At 49.3% G+C, this 19,523-nt stretch overlaps 4 protein-coding genes across 4 annotated transcripts; 2 read left to right on the plus strand and 2 right to left on the minus strand.

Annotated features, from left to right (window-relative positions):
* Positions 1–1,476: 1,476 nt before the first annotated feature.
* On the minus strand, positions 1,477–4,272 carry BNI4 (Bni4p; the record flags this gene model as incomplete). The annotated part of the gene is made up of 1 exon (XM_018879577.1): positions 1,477–4,272. The coding sequence occupies one exon, from the start codon at positions 4,270–4,272 to the stop codon at positions 1,477–1,479; it is 2,796 nt and encodes a 931-aa protein (XP_018737480.1).
* Positions 4,273–12,788: 8,516 nt separating this feature from the next.
* On the plus strand, positions 12,789–13,568 carry AWJ20_2623 (uncharacterized protein; the record flags this gene model as incomplete). The annotated part of the gene is made up of 1 exon (XM_018879578.1): positions 12,789–13,568. One exon carries the CDS (start codon positions 12,789–12,791, stop codon positions 13,566–13,568), a length of 780 nt encoding a protein of 259 aa, XP_018737481.1.
* Positions 13,569–13,987: 419 nt separating this feature from the next.
* CCM1 (Ccm1p) lies at positions 13,988–16,324 on the plus strand (the record flags this gene model as incomplete). The annotated part of the gene is made up of 1 exon (XM_018879579.1): positions 13,988–16,324. One exon carries the CDS (start codon positions 13,988–13,990, stop codon positions 16,322–16,324), a length of 2,337 nt encoding a protein of 778 aa, XP_018737482.1.
* An 865-nt stretch (positions 16,325–17,189) lies between these two features.
* AWJ20_2625 (uncharacterized protein) lies at positions 17,190–19,286 on the minus strand (the record flags this gene model as incomplete). The annotated part of the gene is made up of 1 exon (XM_018879580.1): positions 17,190–19,286. One exon carries the CDS (start codon positions 19,284–19,286, stop codon positions 17,190–17,192), a length of 2,097 nt encoding a protein of 698 aa, XP_018737483.1.
* Between the last annotated feature and the right edge of the window lie 237 nt (positions 19,287–19,523).

A 19,523-nucleotide genomic window follows, 5' to 3' on the forward strand; every position in this document is an offset into this window, starting at 1 on the left:
GTTGCCACTCCGAGGCGGCATTAGTGTCGCCATTTCCAGTACTCACTGGTGGATGACTATTTGGAGGAGCCTTGTTCTGGTGATGACTCCTACTGTCTTTGGTACCATTCGTACCAACCTTAACTGGGTCTATTGTGGTGTCCAAATCAGTAGCTACCCCTTGCCCAGTATGATCGGCAGGGGAATTTTTACCCCTGGAACAACTCAAACCGGAAGGTGCGTCAACAGCCTCTTCAGACTCCATTTTTGCAATATTTTGTGAACTTGTGTCGGACGCACTAGAACTACTAGTACTCATTTCAGCTGTTAGGTCTTCCAGAGAATACATTTGTCTTAATGGATGATTGGTTGTACAATAATTTCGAATAGGCGAACGGCGACGTCTTCTGTATTGTTCGAGTAAGTCAGGGCCATGATACTTGTCAGCTGAGATTGGAGACCCGATTGATGGCATGCTTGATGACCATGGCGAAATTTCTCGATTTGTACAGCTTTTAATTCTTTCGCTATGGTCGTTCGTATAAGTGGGGAAGTTGGGTGTTGAAAAGCTGCCGAACTGAAAGCGATGAGCGAGTCTAGCCGGTTGTGAGATTTCATTTTCGATGTCAGGCGTCGCTACCTCGGGATAGTTATTAATACACAGTCTCTCACCTGGGATATGCAGTCGAAGTTTAAGCTCTTTTTTTATAGACTCGATTTTGGCGTGGCGTCGGATAGGTGTTCTTGTGTTGTTGTGAATGAATACCCGTTGACCAAACGATCCATTGTGCTTTTTTCTCGATTTCCTTCGACGACTTGACCCTTTTTTCTTGGCTGAGCTTGATGAGAAATCCGGAACGCCACTCGAACTGACTATACTTGAGGCACGAGAGCCGTTGAATGAGGGAGGCACACCTTTGATTCCAGACGAAATCGATTCCAATGGTTCTATATTCAAATCTTTGTAGTGAACAACTTCAGATGTATTTTCCGAATGGTGTTTTTTGCTTCTGGTTTGTTTAGGAAATGAATTTTTGGATGCATTACCCTTGTCATAACTAGACTTTACTATTGGATAAACGAGATACTGAGAAAAAGGAAGCAAGGCATAATACCTTTTTTCAACGGATACAATCTTCTGATTAGCAGTTAAAGCGGATGAGGAGGTATGCTGCTTATGGGGTAGACTGGTTACCCCATCGTTCTCGTTAGCTTTCATTATAAAATCACGATAGAAATTTATCGCGAATTGAAGTTTAATGAGTCGCATTACTGATTGTTAATGAAGTAGCAACACCGTAAGTTGACATTTCTCCAATAGCGCAGTCCATAAATTATATAGCGGCAAAGCAAGTGAGTCAAGCCCATAATACAGACTAACCCCCACCACCCCATAACAAATAAGTTAATTATTACCGAAGGACATATTATAATGGTACGCTAAATGTATAGATGATATAAATGATGTTTAAAAACAAGAGTAAATTTTTGACAGTATTAAAAGAAATGAGTAAATATTTTAGAGTCAGCGTGGATTTCCATCTCGCTCTTAAAATTATTGAGCTCCTCCTTGATCTGCTGAGCCAAGAGTGGAGTTAACCGATTACAAGTAGCAATCTCAGGTCTTCTATCATAGTCGGATCTTCCATATGTATCGTAAATGACTATACGGGATGAAAAAGAAACAGTATTCACGTTTGACTTGGAAGATAAGTTGGACGAAGAAGCACTAGCCGCACTATCCATGCTTTGGCGGAAGTACGAAGATGCCGAAACATTTGAACCATAACTTGAGTTTCTACCATGATAAGACTTCCTTTGTTGGTACAAAGGATGATACATTGTTTGTGGTTGTTGGTACCCAGGTGAGGGAAGACCATGATGCATAGAAACAGGAGGGCTCGATAAGTTTCGATAATGCGAATGAGGTATATTTTTGTTGTTAATGACAGCGTTATTAATGTTGATATCAAATGCAGGATTAGCGACCGACAAGGGTCTTTTGTGAACATCTTGAGAAGCGGATTGGGGTGGTGGAGTGGGGAGTTTTTTAACTTGGGTTGGAGTATTTTGTTGTTGTTTATTGGATGGCGTCGTTGAAGGACTAGATGCAACTGATGGGGATTGAGATCGGGTAACCTTGCCAGATTTTTGGTCAAAATCAAAGTCCAAGGCAAGTACGGGTTCCGAGGAAAAGTTGAGCAAATCGTCATGTTCACCATTAGGTTTTGATGGAGTATTATTAAATCCAAAGTTGTTCAATTGACTGGTGTCGAAGCTTGTGTCAAAACTTGGAGTTTCTCCGAGACGGAGGGGTGAGGGATCAAAAGCAGCTGTACTTTCTGGTTCATTAGTGGCGTGCAACGGGAGGGGTTCAAAAGATTCACCGGCTTTTCCATTGGATGACAGATCGGGAGTCAGCTGAACAGAGTCAATTGAAGAGGCAGAACTCTTCAAAATACTACGTGGTGCAGGAGCATCAGTAGGAGCAGCAATTATGGTATTGGCATCAGTCTCGGCGACATGGATTTCAGTGGCATTAGGAATACCAGTTTCATCAGCCTTTTCGTCGATATTAGGCGTGCCATCTTTGCCGTTGCGAACAGATCGCTTACTGCGACGTCTCTCCAAACTTTTAGTCCGTTCAAGAGAACTGCGAATGTTTGCTACATTGAGAAGATCTAAAGTCTTGGGGAACACGGTATCACCAGCAGTAATCTCGACATCGTCACTTTCTCCAGGGCTCTCGGTGCTCGAAGTCAAGGAAGGGATATTCTCTGATTCATAGCCATTGGCAGGAGAAGACTCTTCCGAAGGCGAAGACGGAGTTACAATAATTGATCCAAACATAGAAGGAGGAGGTTCATCTGCAGTGAACGAGTCTTGAGTTCTAAGAATGGCTCTTTTGATAGGAGAATCAAAAAGCTCTTCATATTCCTCATCATCTTCTTCCCCTTCTTTGTCTTGAGAAGTGATTGGTTTGAACTCAGAGGAATTCTGAATGCTACTCAACGAAGATGACGCAGCCATTTTGTTGTTCACATTAACATGTTCAGCTTGTACAACAGTGGCAGTCACTATAGCACTAGCAGTAGCAGCTGATAATGGTTTAATGCCAAGAGAAGTAGATGTCAATTGTGGAGCTGGAACAGCAGAAGCAACAGAGCGGGTAGGAGAAGAAGTAGCTGGACCAGCAGCAGAATTAGGTGCAGCTTGGGCAGAAAACGACGACACCGGTGGTCGTGGAATCGTTTGTGTGCTACTAGAGCCCTGTTCAGACTTGATACTGTCCTTGCTTCGTCGGAACAGCGACCTTGTAGAACTACCAATCTTTCGAAGTGTCGAAGTAGTTGACGAGGTGGATCTCATTGAAAACATGGATCTCGTGTCAGAATCTACGGGCTTTCGTCCTGGAACTGGCAAACTACTCATATGCGAAATGCTAAACGACCGAACAGAAGATGCCGAAGATGCGGTATTGGCATGACCAGACGACTCTCTTCCAAAATTGATGCTACTAGCGCTCGAAGTAAGCTTGTCACTAGATTTGCTTCTTCCACCAAAAAGAGCGCGTTTAAGCTTCGACCCAAATTTATTGGACGAAGTTGACTCTTCAATCTCGGGCTCACGAGGTGGAGGCGATGCTGGCGGCGGTGCAGGTGGAGCTGCTGTATAAGAAGGCTGGATTTGACCCTGAGATTTTGCCGAAACGCGAATATCTCTAATTGGAGGACCAGTCTTTGCAGACGATGAAGTTTGACGAGCCGACGAGCTTACAATAGAACCCTGGCCATTAGGATTCGACACTGGAGGAGCTGGTACCGAGCTAAGTCTAGGACCACGAAGAGCCGACGAGCCTCCACTAGTGCTATTAGAACTGGCATGAAAATATGAGTTTCTCGAGCTAGTGTTAGCACTTGTAGAGTCACTTTCGGGCTGGAACGACTTTGACTTCTTTAAAATGGACTGAGGAGCACCAGACGAACCCGACACGAGTGCACTGGTCGAGGTATTTGGCGACACGTTCGACGAAACGCTATTGACCTTACTAAAACTCGACTGAGACGAGGTCCGTGAATGCAAAGGACTCCTGCCGCCCGGACTGCCATTAACAGCCGAGTACGAAATAGCTGGCGACGAAACGGATCTCGAGCTGGCCATTGAGCTCCGGCGGATATCCGACGGCAGCACCAACTGCGGTGGAAGCTGCTGTTGCACCTGTTGCTGCTGTTGCTGAGACAGTCTGTGGGCATTCTGGTAAGTAAGAACCGACTGTTCAGAGCTGCTGCGCATGGCAGCGCTCCTCTTCTGCACATTCAGCGAATTGGCACTAGGATAAGTCAACTTTGCGGACCGGCGAACTGGAATCTGGTTAGTAACGGGTTACTGGGGGGGATGGGGAACATGCCTCCGGCGGCTGGGGCTGCGCCCCAGACCCCTCTGCTCCTCTCGCTTCGCTCGAGTCGGGCTAACGGTCCGAGCAAACTCTTGCGAAGCAAGAGCAACGGGGTCTGGGGCGTAGCCCCAGCCGCCGGAGGCACCGTGGGATACGTACTTTCAACAGGGGCCGCTACGGGCGCGGTGATTGGGCTGAGGGGTGGTGATGCGGGCGCCATTTGGGGGCTCGGGGGTGCGCTGAGTGGTGCCGAGGGGGCCACGACGCTGGGAGGTTCGTGGTTGAGCACAAGCGACTTGCGGCGATGGTATCTGTCGGGTTTCGGTGTAGATTTGGATGAGTCGGTGAAGTCGGTGGATGAAATGGGTGTGTTTGTGGTCGATGAAAGACTGTAGAGAGAGGCCGATGAGGGCATGAGTTTGTTGTTAGATGACGATACCGATACTGAAGAGGATGACGACGACGAGAACCCATTGGAAATGGACGAGGATGACGACAGAACCGCTTTAGACAGCGACGGGCTTGATGCAGAAGCCGAACCGTATGCATAGAGAGATTTGGGTCTGTTGGTACCGAGAGCAGCACTGCCATTTGGAGCAGTCGAGCTGCTGGGGGTGGCAGTGGTACCTGGATAAGCGAGACGCGAGACGTATCCAGAGGACATGACTCGTGGAATCTGCTGATGCTGATGCTGTTGCTGCTGTTGAGCAGCCGATAGCTGGGTCTGGCCATACAAAGGCCGGTATGACCCGCCGACCTGTTGCTGGGGGAAAAATGACTGCGACTGGCTACCAACAATGCTGTTGGACCCGCCATTCAGACGGCCCGAGCCGTTGTAGCCATGCACTGAATGCGAAGAGGCCGTCTGATACGGCAGTTTCTGTAATGAAACATTACTCACCGAGTTGCTGCCTACAGAAGACATTGAAGATGCTGATAATGTGGTATTGGCCGACGATGTCGACGACGACGTGGTAGTGCTACTGTTACTTGCCGCACTAGCTGTACTTCCTCCAAGTGAATGTTTGGGCATATTTCCTGTCCTCCGTTAGTCTCCAATTCTCCGGGTGGTGGAGGGCTGCCTCCGGCGGCCGGGCTCTGCCCGGACCCGTGGCAACTCCGCGAAGCGGAGTTGGGAATGGGGGGAACGAAGCAGGGGCAGGGGAATTGGCAGTCATTCAGAGTTTGATTGAAAAGCCAGACACCATAAAAACAAGCCAGTAGCCCGACGCCCAACTCCGCGAAGCGGAGTTGCCACGGGTCCGGGCGGAGCCCGGCCGCCGGAGGCACAAACCCCATCCCTGTAGCAGTACTTACAACCTCTAGTGACCATTTAATCCGTTCATAAAAGAAGGTTCCGGGTGATTGAGCAGGTGGGCGGTGGAGAACCGGGATAGCGAGCGACAGCGGTGGATACCGGGGTGGTAGCAGTGGATCGGAAAGCGAGTGGAGCGGCGTGGCCGAGTTAGAAACTGGCCAGGGGGGAGGACAAGGGACGGGACCAGGGTCGGCGAGTGCGATTTGACAGGGTGCGATAGGAACCGACACAAAAAGCAGAATCCAGAATCCGAAAACACAAGGGCACAACAGCTGACTTCACACACAAGGCACGCAACCGAGGATTGAACGAACGATGGGGATATTCAAGGGAGACAAGGTGCAAAAAACTGCGGTTTGAACTACAACAGAGTTAGACCAGTGAAAAACCCGACTTTATTCAGACCACTTGGCTCTTCTTTTTTGGTTGATGTTATTGGGATTGAATGATAATTTTTTTTGTTCCTGGCTGGCTGGAGCAGCAGAAGGAAATCTCAGTAGCTCAATAGCAGTAGCAGCAGCAGCAGCAGGAAAATATAAGCTGGTTAGCTAGCTAATAAAGCAAAGACCAAAAAAGAAAGAAGAAGAAAATGAAAAAATAAAAAAGACAGGCCCGAAATCCAGTCTCAATGATCAAAACACAAGACAAAAAAAAACACACGAAAACACAGTAACAACCCAAATTTAGACCGGGAGATTTGGTGTGTGTGGGATTTTATTCGGGAGAGTTTGTGAGATGATTCTTGTTTGGCGATCTAAAATTACACAAGAAGATTACGTATGGGACCCAGGGCCAGCGAGTCAAAGCAGCCGGCCCCGGCCTGCCCCCCTCCCAACCTCAGCAGGGCTGGCCGCCGGCCGGCTGATGCTGGTGCTGCTGCCGCTGGCGCATGTGGGCCCCCCCCCCCCCCCCCCCCCCCCCCCTCGCTCCGGCCCATGCAGGTGCAGAATGAACGAGGGGGTGCCCGGCAGGGATCTTTCGTGCGGGGCTTTACACAGCCTGGATTGACGTCAATTAGGTTTGGGGGCCTGCAGGGGGAAGGGGGGCTTGTCTGCTGCCTCCGGCGGCTGGGGCTCCGCCCCAGACCCTGGTTGCTCCTGCTTCGCAGGAGACTGCCAGCCGGGAGGGGGCCAGGGGGGGGGATGGAGCTGAGGGTCGGCATGTAACGACTCGAGCGCAGCGAGAGGAGCAACCAGGGTCTGGGGCGGAGCCCCAGCCGCCGGAGGCAGCGTGGCACCATCGCCCGCACCAGGGATAATTGCTGCAATAACTTAATAGTCAGGCACCGGCGGTGAAACGTGGTTTGAGTTCGATACGGACGGATCTATAGCATTCCATGCTGGCATGCCATGCCGTGCTGTAGCATGTTTCGACTGGTCTGCAGGTCCAGCGGCAGCGGCACGACAGGAGATCTGGCATCAGCCAGCCGCTACTGCTATTCATCGCAATCGCAATCGCACCAGCATCTGGCAGGAGCCCCTCCTGGCCGGCCAGCAGCGGACGTCGTGAAACCTGCCACTTTCGACCGGCCACAGGGAATCTTCAGGTACGCTACTCTGCGAGTGGATGTGCACCGGCAGATCCAGCCGATTGTCTCATCACTGACCCCCCTCGCCAACCAGCCTGAAACGGGTCTGCCAGCAGCCAGCCTGCCTACCAGCCTGTTTGCGAACAAGCAAGATCTCATCGTCGTCTCTTTCAGCAGAAAAAAAACAAAAAAAAAATGTAAACAGATGAACATGTTTTCTCACACCACCGACACGATTTGAAAGCAATGAAAAATAAGCGTGGAATGAGGCGGTTTTTCTACCACCACTGCAGCCGGCAGGAGCTGTCAACCAGTCAGTCAGACCCACTCTGCCCATTCCATGCCTGGCCGGCAGTTTTGGCTCCACCACTGAAAAAAAAAGTCACCCTGGCTGCCCCTCGTCTCGCGATCCTGCGAGCTTCTCCTGAAAAGTCCCGGCCGGTCCAAATCCAAATCCCCGTGCAGCGATTTACATGTGCATATGCATATGCACATGCACATGCATCACAGATTTCACGATGAAAAACCAAAAATCAAAAATCCCATCAGAAAAAACAAATTATGGAAACGTGGACTGGGGGGTCTGCCTCCGGCGGCTGGGGCGCTGCCCCAGACCCCGTTGCTCGCTTCGCTCGGGGCGTGGGGGGTGGCCTGCTGGAGGGGTCCCGGGTCGGTTTGTGCGACTGCCGGTCAGTCTGCCAGCTTGCCTGCCTGCCTGCCTGCTTCTGCTTGAAAAATAATTGGTCAAAATCCTGAAATTAAACCGGCAGTTCACTCGATACCCCCGTCACAAAAAGCTAGTCGTTGACCCCGCTGCTGACCCAGCAGCTCTCCCTCCCCGGCGCAACGAGCGAAGCGAGCCACGGGGTCTGGGGCAGAGCCCCAGCCGCCGGAGGCACACCCCCTCCCCCCGAGCCCAACTGGCGATACCTGCTGGAGCGGGCCCAGCGTGCGTTAAGGTTGGATGGGTCGGTCCCAAACCGACTTAGACGAGATCTCGGTGCGGCACGCGCCTGCAGCTCGAGCTCTGGCGATTTATTAATTGATTGATTGATTGTTTATAAAAAGAAACTGGCGAAAAATAATAATATTATTTTTTTTTCACTTAACAGAGGGGGAGGGGGTGTGCCTCCGGCGGCTGGGGCTCCGCCCCAAACCCTGGTTGCTCCTGCGAAGCAGGAGACTGCTACGTTGTGAGGACGGTACTAGTGGTCTGGTCGGTTGGCTGATTGTTGAGAAGAAAAAGTGGTTGCTCAAGTGGACAGGGTCGGTTAGACCCGTCGTGTCGATAGTCATACAACAAACACAATGTGATCCTCCTCCTTTTCCTGCTGCTGAGTCTGCTGCTGAGTCTGCTGATGCTGCTGGTTGAGCTGCAGTGTGCTGCAGATATTGTTCTCATTTGTTGTTAGTAATTATTATCAATCGGGGCTAGTCTGGCTGGCTAACCGCGAGGCCAATCTACCGGCTGTCACGCTAGCCCCGCTTCCCGACGCCGGTCCCTGATTCTCTGCACCGCTTTCTATTATTAACCACACCACCACCCAACACGCCGTCGATTAAACCAACGGTTCCAGCCGAAATAATATTTCTCCTGGCTGTTGAAATATTATTTCAATGCTGTTTACCTCCTGCCGCTTAATGCCATCCCCTTGGTACCTTTCACAAACCACCCCCCGACCGACCGGCACACATGAAACCCAACATTCTCCCGATACCGGTACCCGCTTGTTCCGTATCCCCTTGTGTTCCACATCTGTTTCATTCAGTAGTCTATTTCCAGCAGCTAATGCTGGCGCTCGAATCGGGTGTGCCCCCGGCGGCTGGGGCTCCGCCCCAGACCCTGGTAGCTCCTCTCGCTGCGCTCGAGTCGTTTTTGTAGCCGGTCCTAGCACTCTCCTGCGAAGCAGGAGCCACCAGGGTCTGGGGCGGAGCCCCAGCCGCCGGAGGCACACCCCTCTTACATCATTGTTCTCGCCAAGCTCTAAACATAAACAAGCGCCAGAAGCACCGACATGCCAGGATCGGCCTGCCCATCCTGATCTGACCGATCTAACTAACCGAATTTTCCGTGAGGATGGGGCATGCCTCCGGCGGCTCCGCCCCAGACCCTGGCTGCTCCTCTCGCTGCGCTCGAGTCGTTTTCATCGCCCGTGCTGGGAAACTCCTGCGAAGCAGGAGCAACCAGGGTCTGGGGCGGAGCCCCAGCCGCCGGAGGCAGACCCCTCTCCCCACGGAGCACACTGCCAAGCCGATGAGGGAGATTTAGATTGTGCCCGAACTGAAACGGGTGCTGATAATGGCGCGATGGATTGGGTTAGCGAGCGTGAACCCGCTACCGAGCCTGCTGGTGCTAGCGCCAGTGGTGGTGGTGGTGGTGGTGGTTATAAATAGCTCTGTCAACAGATGCACGCATTCTGCATGCGGTTGGTCGGTTGGTGGACTGTCAATCTAGTTTTATGCACATGTCGATATAAGGGTTTTAAAGTTTAACGGACTGCGCCGATCGATGGTCCGATTAGGAAGTATAATTAGAAACCGCCAGGGGTTCCCGGATATAGCCATGCCGATCAATTCATTTACCCCAGTGAAAACGGCCTTGCCGACCTGTTAGAGTCTTGTTTTCTACATGGCTGGAATCTCCTGCTCTCTCGAAATACTACGAGCTTGTTTAATTGTAAAGTGTCACCTATAATTTGCCGTGAGGGCTGGTCAAAGTTGGGCAAACCCCGTTATAAGCATCACTGCCCAGTAGCAGCCAAAATCACTACTCAGGTTAAGCTTTTTCCCACCTGCGACCGATAAAATACCTCTTCTAAAAAAAGCAACCAATTCTGTTATCACGGTCATCTCCGAGAACAACAGCACTCAAACCCAGTCACAGCAGACCCAATCTCCTAGTCCCAACCTCGCACTTCCGACCGCTGACAAAGCTTATCCCACAACATCTCCGACACGGGCCACGCCGTTTTTTCCCCTCCTCTGCTACCAGCCGCCTTCACTAACTTTAATCGCCCCAACCACTCCATGCACGAGCTTTTACCCCTGAACCGCCCGCCTGGCTGCCCATACGGCTGATCTGATGGGCGGCCTGCAGCGAGTCCCACCCGGCTGGTAAATTAAACAGGGGAGGAGTGTGCCTCCGGCGGCTGGGGCTCCGCCCCAGACCCTGGTTGCTCCTGCTTCGCAGGAGACTGTCGGGGGGCGGAGACGCAAACGACTCGAGCGCAGCGAGAGGAGCAGCCAGGGTCTGGGGCGGAGCCCCAGCCGCCGGAGGCAAACCCCCGGGAAAAAGAAATGAGATTGCCCATGATTGGCACACGTCAATAGTGAAAAATTCCTGGATACGAAGCGCCGTCTGCGATAACAACCACTGAAAACAAACAAGAACAGAAACCAGCTGATTCACGGCCGGCTTGGCTTTGGTGCATGCTGGAACGGGGTCTTTGTCTGGAACTTACGTCTCCGTCGCGTTTCAGACATTGCTGCCGCAATTGGCAGGTGCTGTTTGGCTAGCTCCGGCTGGCAGCCGATTTGCACGCCAGGTTCGTATCCTGGCGGGTTTTGGAGGGCTGAGTCCCTGCGGCCTGTCTGCTGGCTGGAGAACTGCCTTGTTTGGCTGACTGGCTGAAAGTTGACTGATCGGTTCGTGGCAGTTGTTGTCGTCTGTCGCTAGACCCACCCTGGTCTCGAGCTAGCGAGCCAGCCATGCCAATCACCTGCCAGCAGATCTGCCGCTCATTCTCCTGCACCGCTAGCTCCCCCCAATACAGATTGACAGGCTAAGAATGACGAGATCGATGCACGCTAGTCCTGTCACTAGACCCTGACTGGCAACTGGTTCCCCCCGCCATTCTTCACCGGCCGATCGCGAGGGTGCGGGGTGTGTGCCTCCGGCGGCTGGGGCTCCGCCCCAGACCCTGGTAGCTCCTCTCGCTCCGCTCGAGTCGTTTTCGTCACCGGTCGGGGCAGTTCTCCTGCGAAGCAGGAGCAACCAGGGTCTGGGGCGGAGCCCCAGCCGCCGGAGGCTGGTCCCGCCAACGGTGAGTCCCGTTTCGTTTGTTGGCTGTTTCATGTTCGCGGTCGGGCGGGTTAGAGTTTCGGGTTAGAGTTTCTCGGAGGTGGGTTGCCTCGCCTCGGGTTTGAGTTTAGGGGTTTTTGTGAGCGTGGGCTGTGCTGTTATCACTTGAGGGCGCATTCGCCATACCAGTTGGGTGACGATGGATGACGACGATGACGTAAGGCCATTTCTGGTATTTTGTTTACCAGATTCGTCTGGATTGCGAACCGCTAATCACTAATAATACCCTACTTAGAAGTACTACTGGCTGATATTGGATGGTATGTAAGTTAGGAACTCTAACCTCGGCTGTACTGTTTTTCTACCATCCTCGATTTTTAAGGATTACACTTTCTTCCTCGTCGCAGCACACCCATCCCCACGTCCCGACTCGAGCGTAGCGAGCAGTGCCATGGGGTCTGGGACAGATCCCCAGCCGCCGGAGGCTGACCCCCCTTCCCCTGATAGACACCAGTTAAAGGCGTTCCTGCGTCATCAGCCAGGGGTATTGCCGAAACAGTGTGATCGGCCATCTGGGTATCCCAACCCGGCAGAGGTGATGGTGTCTGGTGTCGGGAATGAGAGATAAGATAACGGTATCGGTGGTGGTGCTACAAGGCCGTCATGCTGGTTGTTTAATTAAAGGCTAATTAGCAGGTGCTAATGTGATCGGATTAAAAAAGGTTTGCAACTGATCCGGTCAAAATCAAGATGATATTAGATCTGCTTACAGTTTAATTATCTCATCAGCAAACAGCCTGATATTAGATCTGTTTACAGTTTAATTATCTCATCAGCAAACAGCCTGGCTAGACGACTGAGATGATTGCGACAAAGAAAGAAAGGTTATGGTCTGATTTATTATGACGAGACTATATACAGGGTCTTTTGCTCCTCAGACACAGTCCTCTTTCTATGGACAATTTCTGTTTCGAGTTGACTCCATATTCTAGTGTAGTGTGTCTTGTATCGGCATCTGTTTGCATCGTCTTCTACTGACAGCGCATTCCAACGACATTGACTTCTATTGACACTGTCCCCTACTGAAACAATCTCCTACTGACAGTATTCAGGATTCTTTATCAAGTCTTTTCAGTTAGCACCATTTTTATCGTCTCTACTGCAGTGCTCTCCAACGACATTGTCTGCTATTGACAATCTTCTTCCACTGGCAGTACTTTTTAAGGCCATTATCTTCTGTTAGTCCGGAATTGTTTTCTACTGACTGCTTTCCCATGCCCATCGTCTTCTTCTGACGTTTACTTGATAAGCAAGGTTTTCACTTAGCATCTATTTTGGTACCATCTGCAGACAGTGTGTATGCCATCGACATTGTCCTCTATTAGTAGCGTCTTCTGCTGACAGTGATTTCTAACCTCATTGTCGGGCATAGTTTTCTATTGACATTACTTTTATTGTCAGAATCTTCTGCCAGGATATACTAACACCATCCTCTACTGGCAGTACTTTCGTCGTCTTCAACTAGTGCTGGTTCGCGACTGTTATCATGGCCGTCTTGAAGAAGCAGTTTATAAACCCTGGCTCGTCAGGTGGCTCAGGTACCGTCAGCCATCGAAACTCGCTTCGACTTGATCCTGCTGACTGTGTGGTATTCACTCCAGGTGAGATTTCGCTTCTCCGCAATATATGGAAAGAGATCAGTGAGAATAACCTGGACCATGGAAGAGGACTCAAGTCTTCACAAGCAAGCACATTCTTTTGCCAGCAGTTCTATGAGAACCTCCTTGGAGACCATCCTTCGCTTCAAACACTGTTTCCCAGTCTTCAGTCTCAGTCGGCTGCTATGGCCTGGGTCCTGGGCCAGATTATAGCCCAGCTAGAAGATGTCTCACAAGCCCAAAGTGTGCTTATAAAACTTGCCAAATGGCACTCACGGCTCATGAATCTCGAGCCTGTTCATTATGAGTACGTAGGCTCATCACTTCTTCGTACACTGGGAGACCGACGTGGGGATAAGTTCACTGCTCAAGAAGAGAATGCATGGATCAAGCTATATACGTTTATAGCCAACGTGATGTTGAAATATGGCGAGGACCCGCTTCTGCCATCAGAAACAGTTGCAAGTCAGCTACCACGCCATGCCACAAGTTCAAACCCACAGCTTTCTGTTTCCAATTCTTACGAGCCTAGTACAGTACTTGCTTCGAAACGCTCGCAGAACCCCACCACGAAGAGCAACCCCGCCAAAAAAGAGCACAGCAAGAGCCACAGGTTATTTTTCGGAAACTTGCTTGGATTAAACACCACAACCCCCACACGGACCTAGCAGCCGACTCGAGCGCAGCGAGAGGAGCCATGGAGTCTGGGGGAAAAGCCCCAGCCACCGGAGGCTGATCATCCCACTGACATGCACACACACCGTTGGACCCTGCGCCAAAGATCGCCAGTGTCTTGGACACAGTATATTCTGAGAATATTAATTCAAAAAAAAGCAGCAGTGATATTTGTGCTTTTTATATTCAGATAGTGATAGTTAGATTATAGTGCTAGATAATCTGATTAGTATATTTGCAAATATGGTCTTGGGATTATTTGTGACCCCCTGAGGAAGAGGGCCCTGAACCAGCCGTGTACACGTGAGCCCTAACCCGAACGGGAATTTTTCCAAGAAAAAGTAAGTTTCTTGCATCTGAGTAGCTGAACTTTCAGATTTGATCTCTAGCTACAAGAAGCATTTATCGTCGGATGATGATGAATAGGAGTCGGCTGAAACGAGCCACTTCGCTGACTTGGGGCGGCTTGCGAGTAGTCGGAAGTCGCCCCAGTCAGGCGAGATCAGTGTATATAGCATCTGGAAGTCGGCATAGAAAGAGGCAGTCTCAGTCTTCGCCACAGCTGGCGAGTGGAAATGGTATCGATACACGGTTAAAAGGCAAGCTCGACAGCTTAGCAAAAGAAAGTAAAGATTTCGAGAGCAGGATAAAACAGATCCAGGCTTATACTGCTGTTTTACGAAGATACATTGCTGAAAAAGACGAGGCTCTAGTCAAAGAGCAGGCTGCCGAGAAGGAGAAGTTAGTAGTCGATTCAAGAGCGTCAGAAAAAGAGCTGGAGTCTCTAGAAAAAGCCCTTGAGATAGATTCTGAGACGGACATCAATAGAGGAATCAAGAATAGTAAAGTTCAGACACCACAGCTGTCTGGATCAGAGGATCCATTGCCAGTTAAGCTGAGTGGACTTGGTTTGTTTGCAAACCCCGCTTCGTCGGTTTCCCTACCAGCTTCGATCCTTAGTCGTCTTGGAAATAGTGTTGCAAGTATCTCATCTTCACATTCTCAAGACCAGAACTGGTTAAAAGTTATTCATTCACTACAGACATTCGGCGGACTACAAGGTCTGGCGGTAGGGGATGTGGACAAACTGATTCAAAACATCCCTCTTGACCAACGATCTTCTAATCAAATCATGCCACTAATACATCAAATGATGGCAGAAGCCAACATCAAACCATCAAAACTGACTCTGGATTTGACCATGGCAGCTTATGCCCACAAGGGAGAAACAGATCAAGTAGAACTGTTCATGAAACAAATGCAGACTGATGGATTCACTCCTGATGTGTATACTTATGGACATCTAATTAAAAGTTACGCCAAAAACAGAGACCTTAAAAATGCATCGCTGAAACTCCATGAAATGCAATCACTAAACATCACTCCATCGCTTCAGATTTACACAACTATTCTTCAAACTTGCATCCGTGTAAATGACTTTGACGAGGCGTTCAGAGTGTTTGATTTGCTCAAGTATATGTCACTTGAAACGCAACCAGACCTGAGAATTTACAACTCACTTCTGCTTGCTGCTGCTAAACAGCACAACATTGAAAAAGTTCTCGATCTTCTTGCGGAAATGACGACAAGACCACTAAACCCACTGGAGCCAAATGCTGAGACGTATAATACATTGATCTTTGCATGTGCCAGAGATGAGAGAACCCATATCCAAGCTTGGAAGTATCTTATTGAGATGAAAGAAAAGGGGTTTGACATTGACCGCAAGTCAATTAACGCCCTGCTGTACTTGTGTGGAGAAACTGGCGAGGTGTTGCTGGCAAGAGCCATGTTTCGACAACTGTGCACCAACCCCATGTCATATCCAGACTCGTTTGCATTCAACTGTTTACTCAACTCCTACTCCAACTACAAACCAGGCATATTCTCTCCGGTCATGGCCTCGGAACTAGGAACCAAGATCCGGTCAAGTTTTTTTCTCAACGACCATCTAGCATCTTTCTCAGATCCCGACGCATCTGTATCGATGCCACCGTTTATTCCTACCACAATGCTCCACTCGCACGTTCAAGTGCTAGCAGAGTCAAAAGCGCTTTTTGACTTCTTCACTGACTTTATGCCGTCTATGATCAATGCCAAGGTGATTCTCACGTACCTCAAAGTGCCATTCAAGCTAGGCTATTTCAAGGAGTTCCGCTCACGTTACAGAGATCTAACCTTTTTCGATAAACCAGAAGAAGCAGACAATCGTGGAATTCTAGTCGAAGAGCCCGAAGAGCCCGAAGAGTTAGAAAACTCTGATATTTCTACATCTGATGAGTCTGCCGTTGCTATTGACCGCTCCTTCAGGGCTATCCCCCGCAACTGGAACACCTACGACCTTGCTATCAAAGCGGCTGTTGCTGCTGGTAACATGAACTTTGCACAAAAAGTGTGGATGGAAAGAGGACTGTATCGCCGGACTCCGGCATTCAAACAGTTGCCCGAGAAAGTACGCAAGAGCTCTGACTTTGCCTTTGCTCAGAGTATGGTGGAACTACACACAAAGTGCGGTGACATTGATCAGGCTCTCAAACTGATCCGCTCCACTATCAAACTATTCCACTGGAAGAAATACCAGGTGGCTGATCTCATCAACAAGATCGAAGAAATGGAGGACGAGCAGTCCCGCAAAGAGCTGATCCACCTCCTGGCCAGCTACCACCGCGCCGAGCAAACATCCTCGCAATACTACCACATTTTAGACAAACACAACCCACGCCCACGAACCTCAGCCGATCAACCTTGATCTTGTATATATTATCTATTATTTATTTAATCAACTGTGTTGAATTCTGTTCACTCGACAGCCTGCCTCCGGCGACTGGGGCTGCGCCCCAGGTGCCACTGCTCCTTTCGCTTCGCTCGAGTTCAGTACGGATATTCTAACCGTCAGTCTCCACATGTTGGGCTCTGCTTTAAATTCTCCAATGGCATCACTGCCGTTCTAGCACAGTATTTGAACACAGGAGACAAGTATAAAACAATCAGTATACAAGATGTCTGTTAGAGTTCAGTAAGGACTGATAAGAGTAAGACGGCAAATCAGATATAACAGAGACCGGCACTTTATAGGGGCTTGTGAAGAAATAGTTGGTAGACATAGCCTCGCCCGAAACGAAGAGCGCTGCATAGTCGTATGAGCTGAAGCTACAAGGCATTGCGGTAACGGTTTGATATATGTTCCTCCTTGGCCGTAGTAGGGTTCAATAAGGGAGAGACAAGGCAGTTCGTACAATGTGTCCGAGAAATTGTTGTTGCAATTAGAGCGATTTGTCCGATTTGATTAGGTATTATTATTTTTAGGCCGACGAGGTGGATTGTTGATAAGCCGAAGGATTGCATTAGTGATGAGCTCGATCAAGGAAGTAGCATAAGAAATGAATTCTCGGGATACCAGTGCATCTTCGCCATACCGCACCATGCTGCTTCGAGACGGCAGGGGAGAGGTCGACGCAACGACTCGTGAGCAGAGAAAGGAGCGGCGGGGTTTGGGGCGGAGCTCCAGCCGCCGGAGGCAGAGTTACAAAGTGGTTCAATAATATACAGTCATCATCATCATTACTGCCACAGTGATAATAATATTACATAAATATGGTCAACGGCCAGCGAGACTAGTCCACAGCAGAAAAGTATCTTTTGGGGTGTCGGTCAGACTTGAGCTGCGACTGTATCGGTAGCTGTTGTGCCTGTTTTCCTTGTGGTTGGTTCGAGAGTGGTTTTAGAGGATGGTGGATTGAATGTGGCCAATATACAACCTCGACAGGTGGTAGCCAGTAGTTGAGAGGCATCGGAAAATACTCATAGTCGATGTCACGGTTCTGAGCTCCTGATTTGTTTTTAGGAGACAGTCCGTCGTCAGCAGGATTCATTTTGAGCACATAACCAGGGCTGTCGTCTGAATGGGCATCATCTTCTCCAAGTGACAGTGCGCCAGTACCAGCAGCAGATGCTTTGGTATTGCTAGTATCAGAACTTGTGTTCCATTGCTCTTGTTTCACAGTCACAGGTTTGGCAGTACCACTACCCACGCTTCCAACCCGTTCTTGAGAAGGTTGTGGGGCAGGTTGATTTGTGTTATTGTTATTAACAGATTTCATTGGACTGAGAGGTTTTTCCTCGGCTTCTTCTGATTTGAACGTGTTACTTAGAAGTTTCCTATCCATGCCGCCCATGAAAGGACCCCTACTAGCAGAGCCATCGGGAATGAAAATATTATCACGGTTCTGATAGAATCGTGGGTTTCTTCCCCGGACTACAATTGGCCGTGAATAACTTTTTACCAGAGCTACTCGTTGAGCATTCTCTAATTCAGCGTATACCGAAACACAAACTGAAAAGTAGTTTTGCAGTCGTTTACGACCGTTATGAGCTGTGGCTGTGCGGAATTGTAACCGTTTCCAATTAACAACTTCATCATATCCAGAACTCTTGGGATAAATCAATTTAACAGCAGGCTCTTGGCTCTCTGCTTTTGGATCATTGGCTCCAAAATTAGACTTTGGTCCACAGCAAAGCAGCTGTTTAGGAGTTTTATCATCCAACACATTAACTGCTAACGAGAGCGATAAAATTCGTGATCGTAGCAATGGATTCTCGGAATTTCCTGCGTATATGGCATTGTGGGCATTTGAGACAGTTGCACTGACGTGGAACAGATTTCTTCGATAAAATGTCAAGTCGTATTTCATCAAGTCCTTGAAGTCCTTTTTCTCCGACGTAGGAGATTCATTAGAAGACAGTTCAGGCGAGCTTTTAGCATCGTTTGCTTGTGGCTCTTGTTTGATGGATGGGGTGTTGGTCCCTCCACCAGCAGTGGTGCTAGCAGTGCCACTGTCGGCGCCATTAGCAGTACCGTTGGACGACTCGTTATCATTCGCAGACGAAGACGATGGATGAGGCTCACTAAGGAAAAAGTTACCTGACAAGGACACAGTCAGATCGATTTCAGTCCGATTTCCTCTCATGTCATATAATACCGTCTCCTTATGAGCAGGCAGGAATACCAGGTATTTCGCCGAGTTGAGATGCTGTCTGATGCCTTCATCCATATGATCACTCCTCCTATTAGCTGCATCTAAAGATGAATTGGCTATTACACTGGTACCTCCCCTATATATTGATGCATTCTGAGTGTCATTTGTGGGTGCGGGTTTCGTTTGGTCTGGATTAAGCAGGCTGTTGTTAATGGATTGTGTTTGGGAAATGGGAGGAGTATTTGCATACGCAATCTGAATTGCTGGTCTTGTTGAAGCTCCAGAGTTGGTCGATGATGTCTGTTGGCCTTGGCTATTATTTTGATCGGTTGTTATTGGTGAAGCAATGTTTAGTGAAGCTGGGCTAGGAGTAAAGAACTTGGATTCATTTCCAAGTCCACTATTCGCCATGAAATTAGGTGATTCACCAAGCGTTGATAGAAATGACTGGAATGGAGAATCAATTGCGTTTCCAGTCTGATCAAAAGTACCTCCTGTCGTCTCTGTTCCTGATAAGCTTTGTCCTTGTATTGGAGTAATTTGGCCTGACCTTCCTTGGATTTGATTCTGTCCTTGTGATTGATTTGGAATTTGAAACTGCGGGTGCCCTTGTCCCTGGTTTTGCCCCTGGCCATGTCCAGATACCTGAGAACTGTTCTGAGCCAGTCGCTGATTTGGGACTCGATTGAATGCCTGCGCTTCAGCAGACAACATCTGAGGTGAACCCATATGCATCTCATTATAATACGGAGCAAACTGATTCTGAGCAACTAACGCACCTTCAAAATTGTTGTATCCCTGGCCCAAGGACCCGCCTTGATTCAGCGCAAACAAGCTTGGATTAGCATAGTGACCAAGGAAGTCAGCTGGCGAACCATTTTCATTTTCCCTGAATCGATGTTAGTAACAGTCCTGTTCACTGAAAATAATAAACTGGTGGTCTTGAACACTTACTCAAAAGCTGGAACATCT

This window comes from Sugiyamaella lignohabitans, chromosome B (genome assembly GCF_001640025.1).
Source record: "Sugiyamaella lignohabitans strain CBS 10342 chromosome B, complete sequence".
NCBI lineage: Eukaryota > Fungi > Ascomycota > Dipodascomycetes > Dipodascales > Trichomonascaceae > Sugiyamaella > Sugiyamaella lignohabitans.